General features: G+C 36.6%; 1 protein-coding gene across 2 annotated transcripts in view; it reads right to left on the bottom strand.

Annotated features, from left to right (window-relative positions):
- TMEM245 (transmembrane protein 245) overlaps positions 1-24,095 on the bottom strand; it is a 69,681-nt gene extending 45,586 nt beyond the window's left edge. Inside the window, exons 1-8 of one of the 2 annotated variants that reach the window (XM_017739094.1) lie at positions 23,942-24,095; positions 22,668-22,769; positions 21,660-21,767; positions 16,453-16,674; positions 12,248-12,417; positions 7,381-7,404; positions 4,138-4,200; positions 1,273-1,377 (exon numbers count right to left, since the gene is read on the bottom strand). In XM_017739094.1, the coding sequence (XP_017594583.1) occupies positions 1,273-1,377; positions 4,138-4,200; positions 7,381-7,404; positions 12,248-12,417; positions 16,453-16,674; positions 21,660-21,767; positions 22,668-22,769; positions 23,942-24,080 (933 nt within the window). In that variant the 5' untranslated portion in view covers positions 24,081-24,095. The remainder of the gene's footprint in view (positions 1-1,272; positions 1,378-4,137; positions 4,201-7,380; positions 7,405-12,247; positions 12,418-16,452; positions 16,675-21,659; positions 21,768-22,667; positions 22,770-23,941) is intronic. The other variant, XM_017739096.1, reaches the window with a different exon arrangement.

Here is a 24,095-nt window from a genome sequence, read left to right on the forward strand (position 1 = left end):
TTTTTTTTGGGGGGTGGGGGGCGGGTATTGGGAGGAAGAGGAGGGGGTGGTGGGGGAAGAGGAGGAGGGGGGAAGTGACCAGTTTGTACATTTAAAAAATAATTCTTCCAGTGCAAACAACCCACTATGAAGAAGGAAGTTCCATTAACCCAAGAAAAACCTAGTCAATACAATAATCATCACTCTGTTTTGAAAATTCTGGTCACTAGTAATAGCAAATGGAAATTTAAACCTTTATCACATCAGTGGAAAAAAATTTAACAGTAACAGCAGTGCTGTCAAGGGAAGCAGTAAAATATAAAGCACAGTTTCAAATATAATTTTTTAAGCCATGGATCAAAGAAGCATAAAAATTAATGAATACTTAACTCTAACATGACCAGTCATGCTATGAAGTGCCTGACCAAATAAATTCTTCAGTAAGAATGATAAAATACACCTTTTATAAATATCTTAATAGTCCTTTTATGAATATAAGGAAGCTTTAGGCAGGAATGTTTGCACAACTTCTAAGGTTTTCAATTTTAAGTACTCAACACTATATATGCTACATTTTGGAAAAAGGAGATTGACATCATAACCAACTGATCTTTGTTCCATAACTGTATTCAAATCAAACAGTCAATCTCCATTGATCGTTTCAAGTATGAACACAGCTCCATTAGGGAAAAAGGAAAAAAAAAAAGTCCATGAGTGACCTCTTCTGGTGAACAAAAAAAAACCCAACAAACCCACACGCAACCATAAACCAAAAATCAATTTCAGAGAATATCTGATCATGAATCTCAGTACATTTAACTCAGAAAAGGATACCATGAGGTTATTACAGGCAATTACACCAAAAAATCTGCAAACACACCTTAAGCATTTTGCAAATGTTTCTGATGCAAGGTAAATTAAAAGAAAAAATTCTAAGGAGTTCTTCTGTTGACAAGGAAGGTGCTGACAGGATGCGAAACAAATCTGTTCCTGTAATACATAAGCTAGTAATTCTTTCACTAGAATAAATTTTGCATTTCCAAATGTCTATATATTAGCCTTGTCACATACGTAAAAAACCACAAAAATACAAAGAAATATAAATATTGAGATTTTGGTATATTTTTGTATATTCATTCTATAGTCTTGGAATGGTGACAAGTTCAACTAGAGAGCAATTAGTTCCTAAGCATTTATAAAAACTCTTAAAGCTATACAATCTCGTATAAATATCAGTAACCTCCATCAGCAATGAAAATGAGCTCTACAATTGTATTCATTAGCACACTGTACCTTTGCTGTAAGGAGAAGAGCTAGCAGAAGGGTTCCTATCACTAGCAAAAATATTATGAAAATGCTGATTATTTTATCTAGCATTTTCTCCAACCACACGATAATCTGTGCAGAAAAAAAAAAGAAAAAACAAATTATAGCATATAAATCAATCTTTTATGAAAGCAATGCTATATGCTATGCGACAGTATTGTTATTTTTATTTATAATCACAGTACAAAATCAGGCTCTAATCAAACAGCATTTATGCCCAAGCTTGGAAATGAACAATTAACAAGCGATGTTAGCATGATTAAGGTCATGGTATGACATGTGATTTTGCAAAAAACATGTACACATTACCACACAACACGGCAAGCTCTCTGCAAAGCAAGCAATAATTCAACAGTTACTTACTAGACCTAGAGAAGTACCTAAAAAAGACATTCATGTCAGCTAGAACCCAGAATTTTGTCTTTGTTTCTTGTCCTTCAGCAACTTGGAAACTTACAGACACTGTCTGCACAGGATTTCAAAGCTACCAAGGTATACTGTAAAGCACAACCATAACTTTCAGATTTGAATAGCTAAGAGCCATCTAAATGACAAATGAGGTATTTTTGCAAGTAATAAAATTTTTAAAGCTGCCTCATCACCTTCTGAACTTAAATGGGACAGGTGGGGTTCTACATTATTGAATATCAGGCCAATTATTCACCATCAACTATTTCTATCCACTTCCAGTCTCAGGAGAATGCTCAGCATTAAGCATGCATCAGCTGAACTGACTGATACAGGAAATAGGCATGCTTACAAAAAGGCCCATTCTATACATGTCCATAAGCAAATGGTGATACCACATTCAAGTAGAGAAATTCTGATAATGTCATTCAAAACAATGAAACTGCTCAGTCACATGACTTTGCAGAGTGCTCTGGAATAGTGCAAGCTGAGCTTCATCTCATACACAAATTGACTGTTTACATAAAAAGCTGTGAAAGCACATGCAAATATGACCAAATACATTCTTCTAGCTCCTATGGTTCAAATACCAGGTCTATTTCTACTCCATTTAGCATTACTACAGGAAAAAGCAACAAAACAACTGTAAAATTTGTGATTTAAGAGAACTGAGGTCAAAGCCAATGTGTAGTAAGCAAAAGTACTTTTGAGTACAAGTTACATATTCAACAATTAAGTTGGTAACATTTTAGTTAGAGATCTTATAAAGCTACTAATATGCATGCTGATGGTTTACATTAGTTCCTTCTTCATTATTTACCCTAGCCCTACACATGAAATCAACCCTGGAACAACGAACTTCTCAGACTGCTGTGTGATGATTGAATTGGTCAACACTGAAGTTAGATCTCCTATTTGAAAAAAGGATTCTTTTTGTGTGTGTTCATCTGGTAGCATCTGAGCATTTAATGTACATCAAGCAATTATTTTTAAACTTCAGGTTTTTACAACCAGCTCCTTGTTTGATCTAAATTAACTCAAGGATTATATTCAGCATTTTAGAACTGTTGTTCAAAATGATGACAAAAACTAAAAGAAAGTAAAATCCTTTTAGAAGTAACAAGGTGTTGAGCCAGCAAGTTTTTGTAACAAGATCTGCACTACATTAAGAACTGCAGAAAGGAACTCAGGGAACATGAGGCATTGTGAAAAAATCTTTTGTCTTACATAGTTTTAACAGTTTTCAGCATTGCTGAAATACTTCAGCCATCAGAAATGCCTTGCCAGTGCTGGAAGGAGGTGACCTGCCTGCAGTAGTACTGCAGCTCTCTGAAAAACTTTGAGTACCCCCTACACAGGGCATATATATGGTGTATATATAGAGGTTACCTCTTTGGAAATAAGACTGAAACAGGACTTGCCGTGCCCTTCCAAGCTTCGTGTACATCTAATGATTATGCAAGAGAAGCAAGAAATAAAAGTCCTTGTTTTAAAGGACAGAAATCAAAAATATCACCAAAAAACCACCACTGGATGGGCAGGGGAAGAAAATTTTACAGCATGGACTTCAAAATGAAGCTACTAAAAATTAAAGCTGCCCTTGTCATTTCAGACAAAGTTCAAACTGCTATTTACTTTCTAAGTCAGAGATAAAAGAAATCCAGTAGTCTTACATAGAGCACCTTAATCAGAATCACTGAATCCATGTAACTGAAGTACTGTCAAAGATTTCCAAAAATGCTAGGCTCAATGGTTGTGTAAGGGGTATCAAATAGGTGAAATGTCAGTGGAGCTAAGGCTGAATACATTAGATGTTTTGCCACGTAGCAACTACTGGAAGGTCAAACTCCAAAAGACCAGGATGATGACTCTCTCCAAGATGGCACATGACAGACAAGGTATCTTACCTGACACTTGTACTGTGGGTTCAAACATGCCTGACTGCCATTAAAGTGCAGTTACAGCACATGTAAATCCTGGATTACCTTTAATCTAGTTAGCAAAGTCATGGCAGCACTGATGAGGTGCAGCAGCCTCAGCCAAGCAAGTCCACCTTGTCTCTATTTACTCAGTCAGGCAGCCCAAGGAAGGCTTGATGAAAGCCAGCATTGGCAAGCCTACAGGTACTGCAATTACATCTCTCAACACAGGCTTAAGGGGATCCAAGTTATACAAGTGGTACAGACGTATCACAGGAGAAGACTGAATTGCACTGAGTATCACAGAAGTAAAAGCAGATGGACAACATTCACTTAAGGCTATATTTACTCTTTTTTTTTTCCTATAAAAACACCTACATTAACCCCCAATACTTCCTTAGCAAACCCTCACCTTTGCACACTCATGCTAAACAATGCATAGGAGCAGCTAAGCTACTCGCTGCAGGGAAGCTACGCTGTTAAATGCCTGTGTGGTTGTACTTACCACTGAATCAGGTCCAGACTTCACTCCTACCCCAACCGTGCCAGGCCTCCCTTTACACCCTTCCTGTAAACCATGGGCATGCACACAGAGACAAACATGTACTGACTAAATGCTACTCATTAGCCAGAGGTCATGAAGTTTTATATTTGGTTCCAAGCTTCTAAGCTAAAGGTTAGTCAACAGAGGAAAGCTGAGGCTGCCACAACATCTGAAATTATGCAAAGGTCAAGGAAAGGCAGGCTCCTAAGCTACAGAAGGTCACACTCGTAAAACCAAACTGAAATGTTACTGATTTGTGATAGGCTGTCCAAAAAAACCTATCCTTAATTGTCACAGTTTTGAAATGCAATTATCAAGGTTTTTTTTTTAAATTTAGCTCACTGTAAAAAGGTTTTTTTGATTGAGTTACACTCTATTGGAAAGCTCCTCAATAATTTGCGAGCACTTCCTCTTTCAGCTTTTGGATGATGATACAAACCGTATTATACTAAGCTGTAAAAGAACTACAGTCCATACTTAAAATTCAGAAATCCTGCCATCTAGACAGGTTCTCCATGTTATGCAGTATGATACATCATCTATGAATTAATATTTGCATGTTGCATACTGCACAGCCTTCAGAGCAGTAGTTTTTCTAGCACGTTTGATTTACTACATTACCCAAACAGTGAAGCACATCTAGGCATCCACTTCATTTTCAACTGAATTTATATAAAATTACCAACAAGAACTTTTATTATCTTCTGTAAACAACTCCACTATTTATGAAGATTTTTTCCCAAGACATTCCTTAGACTTGTCATTTCCCTTTAGTTCAGTTAATATTTGAAGATACCACCATCTCCTTAATATCATCTGCAGAGAATAAGGGGAAGTCTGTAACCAGAACACATCCCAAGGTTATGCTGAAATGAATCAGCTGAGTAGTTAAGCTAGAAAAGGTAGAAAACAGAGTATGTGAGGTCTCAAGTCTACTTAAACCAGTGTCCCTCCAACAGCAGCAGAAGAATTTAGCAATTCCTCCTAAAGACTCCTGCCACAGAAAATGTTATTAAGAACAAATTATGCTAGACTGATGGAATCTGTTCTATACTTTGAGCTACATATACCATGAACAGGAATCAAAAAAGCCAAGGTCTATCGCTAGCAGTCATAATCAACCATCATTTCAAACTCTGCCATATCCATATGATTTTTAATTTCCTGCTGGATTATCAGAAATTTATCTTGGTGTTCTCTCAAGTAATTCCCTTCAAAGACAAAGCAAAAAGGAGAAAGACACACACAAAAAAATCACTTTTTAACTGCAACCAGTGTTCTGTATTACAAATCTCCTCCTTTCTTTGCCTGTGACAGAATATGACTTTTTTTTAATTTTTAAAAAAATCATCAAAACACCACACACAACAAAACAAACCCACTGACTGCACATTTTTTTCACTGATTATAATATTACTACTGTATGTTCATGCACAGAAGTCAACACTGTATGTAATACTATAGGACTTTCAGGATTTCTACTTATGAAACTGTAAAGTATTCAAAAACAACTCCAAGGAACTAAAAAAACCTACACTCTGTTAAGAAACTATATCCACAAGGTTTTGCCAAATAATGCTAATTTCTAAAGTGAAAATAAAATCCAGGCATTTTAGCATTTAGAGCAATTAAATTTTTTTTAGAACCTACTCATATTAAGGAAAAAAAACGTATCTACACATATGAATTTTCAAAGAAAATGACAAATTCAGAGCCAGAAAAAAAGCAGTTGAGAATACACGTTCTCTTGTGGCTCACCAAATGCAGCTCTTCACCTGAACTCTGCCAACAAACCAATATCTAATAAAAAAAAATTATGAAGAATTACGGTTGCACATATTTACTAACCACAAGTCACTCACATAAGACAAACATTTCAAAGTTGGGAAATAAAAAAGTAATTTTAAAACAGGAGAAATACAGTCAAGGGCAAAAGAACATTCAAAAATGCCCCTCTTCATGGGCAATTTTAACTGAACCATGAAGCAAGCAACTCCTTCCTCTTTTTCAGAAACACAGAAAGCCCTCTCAACATAGAATCCTGTGCTCATTTATTAAATACTGAAGATCAAACTTTCTAAATTCATTGTATCTGCTCAGCCTAGAACTACATGTGTCACTATTAGCATTACTCCCCATCAGCCATTCATGGCAGATACCAGCTGTGTACCCTCACTTCCTTGTTTACAAGAACCTTTTATATATATTTTATCACATACCAGATTTTCACCTGTAAACTCTGAGGGTTTTTGTTGTTATTTGTTTTTTATATGGTGCCTGCTATAGGCATCCCTCCCTAGCTCTGCACTTGTCTGAAGCAATGCCACTGCTCAAGTCACAGAGAAATATCACTGAATTTAGTTGCTGTTCAGATCTCAGTCACACATGAAGCCAAAGCAGCTGTAACTTCTCTTGGGATGACAGTTCCCCAAAGAACAATAGTTAAACCTAGTTGGCTAAAATGAACCATGGGAACTGGGAATAACATTCCTTAGGAAACATCACACACTTCTTTTAAAAGCTACTCAACAGGAAAAAAGAGATTTTTAGCCATACCAACTACTTTTTTTTTTTTTTTTTACTAGCCTCTCTCTTCCCTTCACACTTGTTAAGAATCAGCAGTTCTGAGGCCATGCAAAGCCTCATTTTGTATGTATTCACTGCTGGTACACTACATACTATGCCTGTGTACACAGACAAGTTTGACACTTCAGAAGTAAAAGATGGACAGCACGCACTGAACCTAGTCCATGCACTTACACTCAGCTTTATAACTGTTCTTCACACCCTTGCCACTCCCATGTTAATTCAATTAACTGCTTTCTCTGAGCAGAGAGTAGCTCTCCAGACTGGAGAGAACTGGTTTTGTTAGGTGTACAAGTAGGGACCAGGTGAAGATCAACTGTTCTTAAATGAAAGTGCCCATAAATCAAACTACCCCTTGAAAGGCTAATGCAATACTCTGCTGTACAAAACATTTAACTATGTGCATTCACTGGAGTAGAAGAGATCAGATAGAATTATATGACCTTCAGTAGCTTATACCAAGAGCTGGAAAAGAGGCATTTGAGAGACAAATCTATGAAGCAAGGCATGTTAAAGAGTGTTCATGCTGCAAAATAAAAAAAAATAATTATAAAAAAATCAAACTCCCCAAAACCACAGAATCCATTAGTTGGAATCACAATTTTTCTATTTATTTACCTTCTTATTAAGCCAGTGCCACAGCTTGTCAGTGGCAGGGGGAGATGGAAGAAAAGGGAAAAAAACACAACACAGTGGAAAATTATTGAAAAATGCAGTAAATAGGGAAAAAAAGCAATGAGAGGCAGGCAAAGTCATCCACAGAATGAAAATGAAATTGTTCTAGACACAAAGGTAAATTGCAATAGGAAGAAAAGATAACAACTTCTAAAGCAAGAACCTGGGTTTTACTATCAACATGCACTTTTGAAACAAAGGGATATAACAAATACGAACAACTTCAATGGTATTAACAGAGCTATCAGCAAAATCTGGGCAATTCCAGTTTAATTATACTGAGAGCTACCATCAGATTTCAGAGCAGGACTTGTAAAAGTACTCCAAGAAGAGCATTTCAGCAAAACACCAAATCTTAACAAGAGATATTTGTTTAGGGCATTAATACTCCCATTCAGGCACTCAAACACTCCCATTCTATGCATTTCAAAACACTCCTATTATGTCAATTACTGTTGAACAGATTTTATATGTTTTTTTGGTACCACATTCATATTAAAGCATTCATATTCAACAGCACAACATCAAATACATAATTAAGTCTGATATACAACAGCAAATTGTAGATCATATAAATGTACAGAGATTTCATGTAATTCTCCTTGCACCTCTCAACAGTCAATTTCTCCTTTTGCACTAAAGTTATTTTTCTTTACTGATGCTCATCCACATGCTAAAGTACACCCATTTTAGGATCTAGTTCATGTAGGACTACACTCTTAATTCTAACCATTAGTAACCAATTATTAGCATAAACACAACAGTGAAGAGCTTTAATGCTGTTATTCATCTGTGTTAGGGATTAAGATCACATAAGTAAAGTTTTGTTTCTCTCTGAAAACAAGATCACTGAATTCTCAGTAAATCTAGCATGTTTGCCAGCTGCCAGAAATTATATTAGCTCCCAATGGAAACAGAAGGTAAGAGTATTTCAAATTTATAAAAATCTCATTAATAAAGTTGATCAAGTTAGAAGCAGACTGACAAAGAAACATGAACATTAGGAAACATGAAAATAAAATGTCACAAAGCACCCACGTTTACTAGTTTTTACTGCTCATGGAAAGAGTCACAGTCAGAGAAATCCATTACAAAGCTTCAAAAGCCTCAAACTGACACTGTAGAATTTGTTTCTACTTTACCTCTTCACTTATGGAATAACTTATCTGTGAAAAAAGGCGAAGTTGTTTTCTGATTCAATGACATACTTTTAACTTTACTACTGAACTTTAAAACCTACTTCATTTTGGAAAAACCATAGAGCTCATGGCTGTACTGTATTGCTCCCCTTTGCAATTCCGTACAAAATACAACAAAAGAGCACTATGATTTTTCCAGAATGTGAAAGGAAGTCTTTGGTATTTTCCTCTAATTTCAGCCTCTGGGAATTGGATAATAAATGCAGTAACTAGGAAATAAATAACACTTGAATGTCAAAAATAACAGTATTTTTTATTCTTGTTTAAGACAATACCTGGGAGGCTCTACCTGCCTACTAGCTTACCAATACTGATGTTTAAGTAGTTCTACAAATGTAATCAACCTGCATTTGAAAATAGGCTACAGCTTAATTCTAATCTTCAAGTCATACAAAATTAATAAGGCTATAACCATTTTTCCAGTATTTTATTGGAAAACTATTCATCTAAGATCTTACATGTCTATGAAAGTATTTTCTAAAATAATGTAAGTACTGGCAGAGATTCTGCTTGTTTTCTGTGCTTGGCTAAACTATATGCTAAGTGTGGTACCAGAAGAAATAAAAGTTTTAACTTTATCCAAAGTCCAAATAATGTAAACAATCCACATATAAAATTCTAGTGCACTATACCAAGAAAAAGCATATAACAACTACATGATTCACTCAAGTACACTAGAAAGCATGCATGTAAAATATTAGTACATTCCAACAAGTAAAAGTCTATTGCATGCAGCTCAGCTACTGCCAATGCTGCTGAACTCACTCACAAATTCTATAATCCAACTGTAGTCACCATATTGAAAGACAACAGTCTTCTTTAAAATAAAAAATTATCAGTAAAGAGAGTTATTAATTCTTTGTTGTTAATAAGAACACACATGATACCATATCTATTAAGATGGTTCGGTGGCTGACAACAGAAACCTCCCTACTCTCCCCTCCAGGAAGTCTCTCACACCTGTCTGTTGACCCTCCATGAGGAAAATGCACAGACAGGGACTAAAGAATAAGTAGCAACATCCTATTTTCATAGTCAATATTTAAAGGAGGCACATTCAGACAGACTGACCTACTGCTTACAAAAAAAAAAAAAGAAAAACAATGCCCTTTCTTTTCTCTTGATCAGAATTTCTCTTCATTTCAAGTTTCTCTGCACTTCTGAGATAATCGGGGTAAATGATAATTGTGAAAGAAGAGAAGCAGTTCTTTTCTTGATGCTTTTGTTACAGATATAATCAATAAAGCTCAGATTTGCATGTGTGAGCAGTACTCACCCATTTCTCACAATGGGTTATTTTCCACGCTATCTACACTAGCCTCCTAAAATTTGTTTGGCAGGAAGACATGCCACTCTAAGATGTATTCCTCCTTCTCACTGCATTTCACTCAAATCTGGAACTATTTCCTAACTGGGCATACCATGTTTGCCAGCCCAAGCAGTACCACTAAATATTTGTGTAAAACAGACCTTCTCAGTGGCTTGTTGTACGTAGCTAAGAGCCTCAATACATCCTGATGCTAAGGTTCAGTTTCCAATTAACTCAGCATACAAACAAAAAACCAAACAAAACAAAAACCCTAAGCAGATTCAGCTCCCATGAAAAGAAACTACAAACAGAATATTAAAAAGTTAAACATCTAATTGCAAACGAAATGATCCCTAGGTCTTGGTTTCTCACACACACCCATAACAGGCAACCTGTAACAACTTACTCCCCAAATTTCTATTTTGTGTTTGCGTATTTTTTACTTCCTCTTCAACAGTACCTACTGAAGCTGAAACATTCAGTAATCCAACTTAAAAAATCTTGCAAGGATGTCATTTTCATTCCTCTTGTTTCCCTGTCCCTACAAGAAACATAACAGACAATATTCTGTGGCACTGCTTCCCAAATTCTGAGGTACCATGCATCCATCATCCTACTATACACAGAATAAGCATAGCCAGTAGAACTTAAAAGATACGGAAGTATTAGTGTGATAAGCGTTGGAAGACTACATATAATCCCAGCCACCCATGCTAAATGCCAGCTGAAACAGAATTAAAATAGGCACAAATGAGGACAACAGAATCATGCAGATTATCAAGCGCCTTTCTTGTAATGGCTGGGAGAGCTCAAATTACTTTAATACACAGCGCAGACTCAGGAGGAATTACAGCTGTCATCTAAAAAATGGAGGGGCGAAGGGAGATGGAGAAATGAGCTGTGCCAACACTGTTCTATCTGTTAGACATAAAACAACATGTAGATAAACTGACCTTAAGTACATTTAAGCTGAAGAGCGAGAGGTTCTGCTGCACATTAAAGCCCTACCTTCTTTAAGGAGAAAAGACTTGCTGGAATTAGGAAGGATACTGTATCATATAGTTATGCAATACAAGGATACCAAACTTGACAACTCATGAAATAAAAATACATTCAATATTGCATCCAGAGAGTCTTCTTACTTACAGAAAAAAACCTTTTTATGAAAAGCTTTGTATAACGTAAGCTTTTATCCCAACATGTAATTTCCACTACCTTTGGAAAACCACTTTATTGTGTTCATAGCTGTATTTTGAAAGGCTTTTCCTTTTTCATATTCTTCCTCAATGAACCCTGTGAAATCACTACTTTTTTCCTAGAGGCATTTCATGCCTTTGTTGACCTTTTGTCTTCCATTCACCCATTAGATCCAGGCTTAAGCTCCTCCCTCTCCTGTAGGAATTCAGAGCTATTAACTGCAAAACCAATCTGCCAAGGTACAGATGCTCTGACAAATGTACTTACAGGGTTCAGTTCATCAGTTACAGAAGCCCTAAGATAATGGCTTTTTCCAGAGCAGAGAATACGTCAACAACACAGTTACAGAAAGCACATTCTTATACACTGCCATAGCTATTGCAAACAAAATAATCCATCCATTTACGTGAAAACTTACCATTCTTAATGAAAGAAACTGTATAAATCTTATGGAGCTTTCCAACTCTGCATTTTGCAATGCAAATGTAGGCATATTTCACGTGGGGGGAGAAGGGAGGGTAACACAGAAGCTTTATTCTATGGCATTTCCCAAATACTTTATCCCACATATTTCTTCACTTAGAGAGGGAAGACTCATTTCTGTACCACCATACTATTGTGTGCAACAACTTTGCTTCCACACAGTATAGACAAATGTGTCTGAACTAACTCGGGCTGTACTTACAGAACACAATGGTCTGCTTTTTAATTAAATTTTCTCATAAGAAGTAGGAACATCTTATCCTTCAGACTAAAGCTCATTAGGTTTAAATTCAAAATCTTTGTAACCAGGTAAGGTGACTAAAGCATGAGAAGTTTGCCTTACTCAGATAAGGAATCTTATACAGCTGATTCAGCACTTTAAAAGTGACTTCTGTCAAGGTTTGCATGCAACCATTGAACATTTAAATTTAAATGTGTACTTAAGTGTGAATAGTGATAGAAGAGACATAATTTAAAATACACCATAAAACAGATAAGAGTTTTACATGAAAGACATATTCATTAGTGACAGACATTTATCTTAGAATTAAAGCATCTCAGAATACGGTGAACAGAGAATAAAACAAACTTTCAAGTTGCTTAAGGAAGTAAATAGAAATACCTTACTGTCAAGCTTTAGCATAACACTTCCGAGTCCTCTGATGGGCCGTGGTGCAAGAGCTTCCTGACGTTCCTTCACAAAATTTTCAACAAGTTGCCACCAACTTTTGCAGTGGTTTGCCATGAAGTTCAAAACTCCAAAATGAATCACTAATTTCTTAAGTGCCCAAACTGTAACCACAAGAAGGAAATTAAGTATCAGAGATTTCAGAGGAGCACCACAAGACTACTTATCTATTCTATTCAGGAAGAGCGATGAAAAAGAAAGGAAAAGACTCTTGAGTTTTATTTCCCATTAGAAACCACCTCTGGAACTTTCCAGTGATTTTAGTACTAATCTCCTCTCTAGCTTTGCAGCTGTGCTTATCCACATGGAACTTAGATGACAGCAGAAGCAAAGTGTCTGCACACTACTCAATAATGCAGCTAACAGACTTGAGCAAGGCCTGGGATAAGAAGGTGCCGCTCCATGATTCCAGTACAGTTGATTTCTTACATATTCACACATACACCATGCCAAATGACTCCACATAAAGTACCACAATCAGAACTTAACAGCACATTACACATAAAATTTTCAGCCTAAATTCTTAAGTTTTAGGCCTTCTAAGCTGTTAAGTGTATCTTTCCTTTCAGAACTGAAAGTACATCCTGCGGAACTTCACAGTAACGAAGCACCCATTTAAATCTTCTATTGAAATACTACTGATAGATTTTGCTTTTAAACATTAAAAAAGCTATTTGAGATTAGCATTTTATCTCAGCAACTTGTAGTTACCACTACAAGTAACTTTACTTCTAATATATCTTTTTTTCTTATTGCGACTGTTCTCCAAACCAGACTGATAACTTACTGGCATACATGAGCTCCACAACAGTTGGCAGTACACTACTTCATCATCAAAAATTCACACCATGTTTCTACTTGGAGATGTGTAAAATGACGTACATAGCCAAAAAGGTTAACTTTTACTGCCTACAGGGCATCTATCCAAGTTCCACAAGAGCCTATTCTCTGCAAGCCACACACATTAACAGTTTATGCTCTTGTTCTTGTTTTGGAGAGCCAGTGCAACAATTTCCTGACATTTAGTTCACTTACCCTCTGGCACCACCACGTGGCAAATACAGGATTTATTCTCTTGAAGAAACAGAATAATCCAATAATTTCTCCAATAAAATGAGTGGCAAACATACAAAAAAAGGAGAAAATACAGTGCAAGTGCCAGCACTGAAGTTAAAGGCTGAAGTTTTGTATGATGAAATGCAGCTCACAGTCACTACACAAACTGCTGCTCAGCAAAGCCAGGCAAGCTTGCATTTACAAATACAATACCTCAAATGGCATTCTAACCTTCCACTATTATTTGTTTCAACAATATATTTTACAATAAATGAGTGTACGCTCATTGCACAGGTGGTGTCAGGAGGTGCTACAGTCAATCAAACGTCCGTAATTATATTAGGTTAAAAAGAGACAAGAGAGAAGAAGCTACAGGATTGTTATTAGAAAGCAGTGAGCAAAACAAGAAAAAGGCTGCATAATAACAAGTTCCAAACATCTCCAGGAAGCAGAGAATTACCTGAAGACAATTTAAAAAAAAAAAGGGGTACAACAGAACAAGCAAGGAAGAAAATGAAAGACCTTAAAAACAGACAATACCAGGATTTCCAGGCTTACATCACTGTAACAAAATGCTGCCAAGTGTTCCACAACGTGGTTCATTGCTTAGCTTTTCAATTCACAGCAGCTCTTTCACCTTTTCATTTTATGGTTTAATTATGGTATCATTTTTCCACTCTCTACACTAAGCAATTTTAAAAGACCATTTCATTCCAATTGAAGCACAAATGCATTCAAGGAAAAATGTTAATGATACCAAGATGTTTCTCATAATCTAAATGCTGCTTTCTATGAGTCCTCTTTACCAATAGAAGGAATTCTGGTGAAATTAACACCTTTCTATTGAAGGTTTTAGGGAGTTTTTTGCATTTTTTTTACATACTAGAAGCATCCTCTTTAAGGTCTCAGAAGTGCCTCAAGTTATTAGTCTCCTTAAACTTGCACAGTTGTAAGGAAACTTGCTTTACTACCCTTCCTATTTTCCTTGTACTTTAGTATTACCTCTCTTTTAGCCATGCAGATTATCATCTCTCACCTTCTGATGTTTGATGTAATCTAAATTTGGCTCTGTTCATCATTATACTGCCTATTTGTAATATTTTTGTGATGATTCAGTTATATGCCATGAAAAAGCACTTAATGGCCCAGTGTCACTGCTAAGGCAACAAGTCACAAATACTTCCAAAAGTAATTTCTCTTTTGTCATGAGTTTATTGTTTGGGTAGTTATTTTAGACCTAATGACTGTCAGGAGCAGTATTCAGCTGTTTCATTTATAGATACGCACTTTAATCTAGATTTGTGTGGCTCAAGCTTAAAACCATTCACTGCTGTCTAACTGCAGAACTGCTGCTTCCCTTCTTCCTCCCACGTAGGTGCTTCTGAACAGTGGTTAAGTTACTCCTTGACCTTTCAATGAACTAGCCACATAAACTCTGCTTCTAATATGTCTAAAATTTATTTTCTAATTCATTTTTCACTTGGGATTGCCATTTCCCATGATGCCCAGACACCAAAACTGGGAAGTTTCTTTCTTCTGTAGTAACTACACTAAAATGAAACAAAGGTCAAACCCCTCTCTTCTCTTACCCTGCATTCAGCTATTTATACGTCTTGCCATCACATTACCCTTTAGCTGCTGCTGCAGTGCCACAGCCAAAGGTGCAGCTGTTCCTTTCTCCGTGCCTCGGAGCTCACAGCCCTTCAAATCAGTAAGTATGACCCCAAGCTACAATTTCCAGAAGGACAACGAGATGGTTTACAGTAGCTTTGTGTACTGTGTGCAGATCTCAGGGTTTTGGTAGCAGGGAGGCCTCTGGGGTGGCCTCCACAGGACGGGACCAGGAGTTGACTTGTGCCAGACACAGTTCCAGGCAGCTCTGCAACAGATCCATCACTGGGCAAAGCTGAACCCATCAGGCACGGGTGTGGTACTGCAGTGAAAATGTATCTAAGAAAGGGCAGAAAGCACTTGGCAGGGAGAAGTGGAAGGAACACAGAACAAGTGACTAGAGAGAAGAAGGAACAGAGGGATGAACAGAGGCAATGAAAAGGCCAGGGAAGCAGAAGTGCTCCACAGCAGAGCAGACACACCACTCAGAGGGACCATGGCCTACAGAGGATCCATGCTGGAGCAGGAACACCTCTTGAAGGGACCGTGGCCTAGGGATAAGGAGAATCCTGAGCCTGCACCTCCCTAAAGGGAATGCAGCTCATGGATAAGCCCACATTAAAAGACTGGAAGAGTGACTGCCTTTGTGCGTACTTGACCACTAGCTGGGGCCAACCCACCACACTTAGTAAAAAAAAAAATAGCTACATTTAAGTGCTAAATGCTTTTAAAAATGCTAAAAACTAGCATTTTAACTGAAGTTTAGAGAAAATCCAAGCAAACTAGAAAAACTCATTTTGTTTACAGTAAGGGGATGGGAAGAAATGCCTCCCAATTCATAGGAGCTCAGACATACTCCTGGAGTTCCCATCTTCCCTTTTCACTCCCCCAAAAGAGTCCAGGGAAAAGCGGCATACAGTCTTAAAATAATGTCTTTCAACAGCTATCATAACTACTCCAATTCTTCCTCAATATATAGGAGAACAGATGTATGCAGATGTGAAACAATAAAGCTAATTAACCTCAGAGCTAAAATTGGAACCAAATTTATCTTGTGACTTGTCCACAGAGCCTAGCAACCCCTTTTTTACAGAAATTAAAAGTTAACATGAGCTCTACTTCACTATTGAAAAACTGCTACAATATTCTTCATTTATTGGTGCAAAAATATGAAGGAATTGACATCAAGAGGAAATAAAACTAACTGCTCTAAACCAGAAGTATTCTTACTATGTAAGGTATGGCACAACATTATTTCAGGTAACTACAATAGTCAATAGACAAAGTAATTAAAGAGTTGTCCACTACATGGTGACAGACAGTACACATCAATCTTCCTTTTTGAAGCTACAGTTCATCTTGTCTTAACAAGTCTTGAAAAAGTTTTTATTTAAAACTCATACAAGCCTACAAGCCTTTCCTCCTGTTTTATTGAACATGATGCCAAACATTTCTAGCAGTTGGATTATTACCTGCAAAAGGCACTGGTAATAGCTGCACAATCCAAAAATTTAGCCAGATCTGAACAATGACAATGGCCCACACAAGAGTAACAAAGTAAATATCACTAGTTTTCTTTTTTCTAAGAAAAGATCCAATCTCAGGTCTTTGTCTGTTCCCAGAAGATGATGAAGAGGAGGAAGTGGAAGATAATGAAGCACGTGGAGGTGGAGGCTGATCACCTTCTGTTGCTCCTAAAACAAACACATGCAAACAAAGAAACAGAAATTATCACCTTAACATTCACCACAAAACAGAATCTGTTCCCTGTTCCCAAATTATCTTTTTCTTTTTTGGAAGGTGGGGGTGAAGGGAGGGACAGCAGCAGAAGGCTGTGTTTCTGTTGTTTTGGTGTTGGGGTTTTTTCTGTAATTTCTCTAAAAGACTGAAACTGCCTAGGCATTGGTCTGCATTTTGAAAAGCTAGAACAGGGCTGTGTAAACTCTCCCACATCCTGCAACACCACGCCAAGCAATGCTGAGAGGAGGAGAGAAGAAAAGTTGCTACAGCCTCTAAGAGGGCTCCAGTCACTGCAGGTAAATTACAAGCCAAATATATTTTATCAAAGAACCATAAAACCATGAAAAACACAAAATATAATTAACTTCTAAAAGAAATCTGAAGTCTTAAAATAAATCTTTGACTTGCATTCAAGTACTCAAAAAGGAATCTTAGATTTGCTCAAAGCTCATTTAAACAACAAAAAATATAGAGTATACATAAAAGAGAAAGCTTGTATCTTACAACTGTCTTACTGCTACTTTTCCTGAACACTCACAACACAAACATAGCACTCACACTGTCATCCTAAATTCCTTACTCTGTGTAACAAACACTATTAACATCAAGCACAAGTTAGTGGATAACAAATTTTGTCAGTCTATCACTCTTAAGTTAGCAAACGAGAAATTAAATTACAAAATGTAAACTGACATGTTAAAGACCCTACACATAATCAATAGTCGTTTCATGCACAAATATTATGTTCAAATTAAAATTCTTGAATGCAGACAATGGCAATTCATTTATCTATTTAATCTTTCAGCTGCTGGATGACACAAAATCTATCTTCAGCCACTCTATGTAAAATCTCTCCCTGAAAACACCAGTATTAACTTTCACTGAGGCTCCGTGCTGATGTCGAAATGCACTCATTTCCCACACACCCCTACTTGAGAAAAGTCTGCAGCCATAGGGGAGGAATGCACACACAGGGAAACTTGAAAAGTTACTCTGTGCTGAAGAATAAAAGGCAATTTATTATGCTGGTACATACCACAGTTGGTAAATAATGAGCACAACTCTTTCACTGGACTTGTATCACAGACACAGTTTCTCCCATGAAGAAAAACTGTACTACAAAATACTACATGCACAGCAGTCAAACAACTCATGTTCCACACGTGTTTTTAGCTGCAGTGTGTCACTGAAGCCATTTCTAGCCTAAAGCATGACAGCTAAAATGTTCAGAAAGGCAAGGCTCATTTGTCATACAGCAGCAGTAAGTGACAAACTGCATCCTCACAGCAGATGAACACTCCTCTTTTGTTGCAGAAATCTGCACTGGTGTTCTCCAGGTAAGTGGAACTACTTGGTACAGCTTATGAACACATCCCCCACCACACTAAGACAACAATGCAAATTGACTGATTCACCCAACTGGGATTGACATTGGAATAATGACAGAAACACCAGCTGATTGCTGGTTATGTATTTGGTGGAACTTCAGAATATTCGTGAAGGAATTACAACACACAACCTGAAAGAAGGAATTCTGCAAGCAGCTAAGCACAGCAGAAGCTTCAGGTGGGAAGGTTCTTGGCAAATCAGTGTGTATCTCAATGGGATGACAGTCAGCCCAACTATACAAACTACATTTTGGAGAAAAAGACTCAATTTTTCATAAGGGGAAAGCAGAAGTTACCTGTAAACATAAATTTTCCTAAAAAGACTTTTTGGCATATAGAAAAGGGTCTATGATTCCCCTGTACTTCTCAGTCTATATTTAATAAAGTAGAAGAGTACTAACAGAAACAAATGGAAGCACTAAAGGAACACAAAATCTGAAAGCAGTATACCTGTAATAAAGAATTTTCCCCTTCAGTATATTCAACACTTCTTACTGTTTTGCTCCAAAACTAATATAATCAACATAAGAAGTAACAATACAACAAGCAGAAATTCAAATATTTATCAAACAGAAAGAAGCACTAAAAGCCAAAACAGAGTAATAAGATGAAGTCTATACCTAAGATTAAAGTTATTCAACATTTTTTGCCCAAAAACTCCTTAGTAGAGTTGCCTTTGTGAAATAAAAAGGAACATTCCTTCTTTTCGTAATGAAAAGTTTGATTGATGTATTTTTGCAATGAAGGAAGATTTAATTAAATAACAGCAACAGTAATGTTAAGAGCAGTAACAATTAAAGAGCCTTATTTCTTACAGTTTCCCGGTAAGCAGACTGTACACAGAATGTAAATCACATGGGAGAGAGCTGAGGGGGTAAAAAAAGGGGAAAAAAAAGAAAAAAAAAAAAGGGAAAAAAAAGGAAAAGAGGAGGGAAAAAAGGGGAAAAAAAGGAAAAACTCCTAGGGGATCCCAAGCCAAGAAAGTTTTTTCAGAATGCTGTTCTGCAGCACTTTAGCAAAGCTAAATTGTCACTACCAGTGACCCAGTATTCTTCTCATGACAAACACAGGCCTGCATCAGAACTGCCATTCAGATAACTCTCATATGCCAGTTCACAAAGCTGATCCACCCAGAAAACTACCAAAATTGCAAATGAAAGAATTCACCTTCTGCTGGCAAGATATGCTCTGCAAACCAAGGCATGAGTGCCTTGTCAACACAAATAGGAAAAAAAGAACTGTCAGTACAGTGATTTTGAGTAACTTCAGGTTCTATAAAATCCCATTTAGTGTGCTTCATATTTTGAGAGATGAAACCTAAAAAACACCTTTCTACCTTCCAGCTAATGGAAGTATGACAGTCTAAACAGCTAGCACAATACTCAGTAAAGAATTCTACCAAAATCAGAATGTATGCTACTTCTCTGAACAACAACAAAAAAAGCAAATTTTCCAGCCAGTCTAATTAAGACCTGTTCTTTTCCTTACGCAATACGTTCTCTGTCACCTCCATTTCTTGCTGTCACAGAATTTTGAATTATCCTCCTCCCCAAGGAGAAGAAAATGAAACAGTAACATACACAGAAAGGCAGGTGTCTGTACCTCTGTGCAGGGCATCAGTTAGGAAAACAGTGATTTTATTACTATTAATGAAGAAGTCTTCAGAACAAGGTACCCCTTGAAGGTATGAAGGTACTCCTTCATGAAGAACCACATCTTTCTGTAATTTCAAGAGAAAAATATTTCTTACGCTTTTTTCTAAGAAAACAAAGAAGTGAGGCCAAAAGCGAGCCTAAGAGTCATGACTACATTTAAGGATTTCAGTACCTATCATATCCAAAGCCAACAAGACAACTGAATCTTGCCTACAAAGTACTGCAGTGGTATCTGCTTCAGAAATTGCAGGCTTTTTCTTTGCTGTATACACTGGAAACTCTTGGAACACCAGGAAGGACCACTCAGACCACCTGAACTGGTATCATTAAACTCCTCGTCCCCAGTACTGAATACCAGTAGTGAACAATAAAATATGGAAAAACATGAGTGTTCACAAAAAAACCCAGAAAATTAACAAAGCTTATATCCCTTGATGGTCTTTTAATAAACAAATTAAATACTAATTGTTCTGTAGTGGATTTAATACAGTATAAGGAAAACCAAAAAAGTTGTAGGTCCTTAAGCCTGTAGGTAAAACCTTTTGCTGTACAGGAATGTTTCATCACCATTCACAAAAGATCCAAACCAAAGATGGCCAAAATTATGCTTAATATATCGCAGAACAGAACACTAATTTTTGCCAGATTGTTGGAAAATTATTTTAACTGTGTTAGGAGTTAAAAGAAAACTCCATGTTTGTTCTTTTTCTGCTGTGAAGGAAAACAACAACAGAATTCACAAGAAAAAAAAAAAATCTCATCTGGTTTACTGTTTCAAGAAAGTAAGTAAAAAAAACCATAAAAGACACCTTTGAAAAACTGCTGTAGTTTTCTCTTCTTGAAAACAGAAGGGAAACTGTCTTAAAGAAGTGGAAAAATAAGAACTGGTAAGTTAAAAAAAAAACAACAACAAAATAACACAACCACTTATATAGCCCATTTGTGGGCATCTGTTGCTTTTCCAGATTTCAAAATTCAGCTCAAAAAAAAATCTAATTAAAAAAATTAAAGATTAGACACAGAAATACAAGAGAACTGTCACCATGATGCTCTGATCTCCAATTTCAGGACATAGTTCCATAGGCTTCTATGTTTATATTGATGTTAGTCATGTAAAATGTAGGAAAAAAAAAAGATAAGAGCAAGTTGTCCAAAGCTGCCTTTTTTAGATTTAAAAATTAAGTTTGGGAAGTTCACATTCTGTCAAGTCGAATGATCTTTTTGGTCTACCTGCAGGAAATGGATGAAACTTTTCAGTTTCCAGAGATCTCAGTAACAGTTTAACTTTCCAGTATCATGTTTCATCAAAGACCTACCCAAAGAAGTTACGGTAAGGTTCAAAATCAGTGATGCACAGCAAAACACTTTCTTTCAACTCTTTTAAGCCAGTTGTGTTATTCCAAATGAAAGCATCATGGGACTCAAGCTACAAAGTCAAGTAAACCCACTATAGGAAGAACTTTGAGCATGCCATAGTTAAAGTGGGGTTTTTCTCTCACTGCAATGCACACAAAAATTCCTCCAGTCCGTCTGTATCTGGTCCAGAAATCCAGTTATATAACATGTAACTGCCAACATATCAAAAGGCTAGGAAAATAAGAGGGAAAAAAAAATATCACACCTTAATTCTAAACAAACAACCCAAAACCATAATAAATCCTTCTAGTCAGGCCTTCAAAAAGTACAGCCAGCCACATAACCTATCCTTTGCTAGATAGCTTTTATACTAGCATCTTCCTGACAGTTTTTTAAAACAGATAAACCTGATCCACAATTTGGACACTCTTTTGGACAGAATGAAGAGGTTATGGACTATTTTGAAATTTTTTTCTGAATTCCCTCCAGTTTCATGCCTTTAAAGCAAATTCAAATGTTTCTTACAGAGTATTCAGTCACCTGAGGGTTGGGAGGAGTGTTCATTATTGGACTCATCTTCTGTCATTGAAATTGCCATGGCAATTGTTGAAGCAGCAATGGAAATCATCTGACCAGGAAGCTCTGCCCCTGTAAAATATATACGTGCATGTAAGTAACAAAAAGCGTGAGTCTTAAAATGTTTTATTTGGTTAGATACCCACTGGAGCTGTCAAGCAGCAGAAATTATATGGCTAGACACTGTTAGTTTTTAGTATGTATTATATGTAGTCAATGTGATCAAACAGGAATGAGTGCTATTAATTTTAGTATTCCAATACACCTGCAGCCAAAACTCAAAACCAGTTATTTGCTCAGTGCTTTTCTTGGTAATGAACTGCTACCAACCAAGACATTCACAGCTGCTGGCAGTCTGATTATTAAACAAATTTTTATACCAGTTAATCAACTTTACTAACCAACTAAAACTGCAAGACAGGAAAAAAGTTTCCTTCATCAGAAACACGATGCCTTTGCTTTTTTCAAAACTGGCTTGCAACAGGAAAAACCTATTCTTCTCAAAATCTAAACTCAAAACATATTTTTAAGAAACTATTTTAAAAACAAATGACTGGATATAGGAAACTTGCTGGATGGAGTTGTCTCCGTTTCTCTCATACTCAGTATTATAGGAGCTACTAAACCTGTATTGCTCGTTTCTTTCAAAATTGGCCCCTGATTTCAAATGCCCTGGGCTACCGTCATGCCTAGAACTACATATTGAAATCTATAAACTCAAGGAATTTGGCTCCATAATGAGTCGCTACTTTGACAAGGAAAAGAAACATCAGTCCATTGCAATCATTTTCTGTAAAGAATCCAAGATTCACTTCAGCATGAGTAAACCACTTTGAAACACACTAAACATCCTATAGTAAACTCTGCCAATCCATATGCTGCTGAATTTACAGGGATACAGTCCAGATTATTTCATGTGACTTCAGTGAATTTTTGCCTCTAACAATAAAAGAAACAGTGACTTTTCCTTACCAGAAGACTCCTTTCCATTCTGCTGTTCATGCAACATGCCTACTGTCATCAGAACAACTATAACCAGAAATACAGGAATTCTCCAGGAACCTGCCACAGAAGCTGAAAGATACAGTGTTGGGATTTTTTTTTTTTACCAGAAAAATGACACCATTAATAACTACATTTAGCAAAACCAAGACAGTCAGCATATCAACCAAAAAACAAAGAAGTCATAAAACAAATAGGCTTTCTACATTAAAGAAAACGAAGAATAGAAAACAAACATGAAGAAGTTTCTCAATGAGCAAACCAAGTTGTGACTGTTCCTAACTTCAGTGACTTTACGTTGATATAGAGAACAATTTTATAAACAACATTCAAAATCACATGAAAATACACACAAAATTAAAGTATTTTAGATATCAGAGGAAAGTCATGTTCCCCCCAAAAATGTGTATTTACATTAGATCTCCACAGAATGGGTTTTTTCTTGCATTTTGCCTATTCAGCCTGTACTTCCAGCAAATACAAAACTGTCAAAATTTAAGCAAATGCAAAGCCACTACATATAGCTTAAACCTCAGGAAAGCATCCCCACATGGTCAGAAGAACTCCTGAAACCTGCTGCTAAAGTAAAGTAAATTATGAAGTACACTGTGAAACCTTCTATCATGGTAGTCTTCTATTAATCACACGATACTTCCACCATAAACTCTGATATGAGAACATAAGATGATAATCTATTACATTAAATGTGTAACATAAGTCTAAAAGATTACTATAATCTTATATTTATGTAAACAGATTATACAGATTACTGGCAAATGTATTTTATACTGGTGATAGCATCATGACATGATTGTTGACTACTGATAGAATTTTTTTTTTTTTTTTGCTTCTATTACTACTATTAAATGCATTTTACAGCTTCAGCCTTGGTTAATGGCAGGCTTCCAATAAAATATCACAAGTGAAAGTCTAAAGCCAGCCTCATGTGCCCCCAACCCTTCCTCACTGCCAAGCAGTACCTAGTCTGTGACTCAAATAAGGGAAAACCATGGGAAGTACAAACTAGGCATGAGGACTGGAAGACACATTGCTCAGCATCTTGATGCCTTCCCATTCCCTACTCAAATGCTCCCTTCTGGACACATGCAGCCAGAATTACTGAGCAGACAAAACAGTTTGCATTTCAGCTAAGACTCTTATTTTACAGATGTAGCAGAAGAGCAAGTGAGGAGCTTCGTTGACAGAACCCACAGTTATCAGAAGAATAACTTCTTGTTACTCACCTAAGTGAAAGAGCAGCATAATCCAGACAGGAACAGAGACTGCTTTTAAGTAACGTTCAGTGCTTATATTCCACTTGAATGAAACCATCAGCAGGTAACCAACTACCAATGTCCATATCTTTAAGAAAAAGATACACATAGGTATGTATACATA

Source organism: Corvus brachyrhynchos, unplaced genomic scaffold, assembly GCF_000691975.1.
Source record: "Corvus brachyrhynchos isolate BGI_N302 unplaced genomic scaffold, ASM69197v1 scaffold7, whole genome shotgun sequence".
NCBI lineage: Eukaryota > Metazoa > Chordata > Aves > Passeriformes > Corvidae > Corvus > Corvus brachyrhynchos.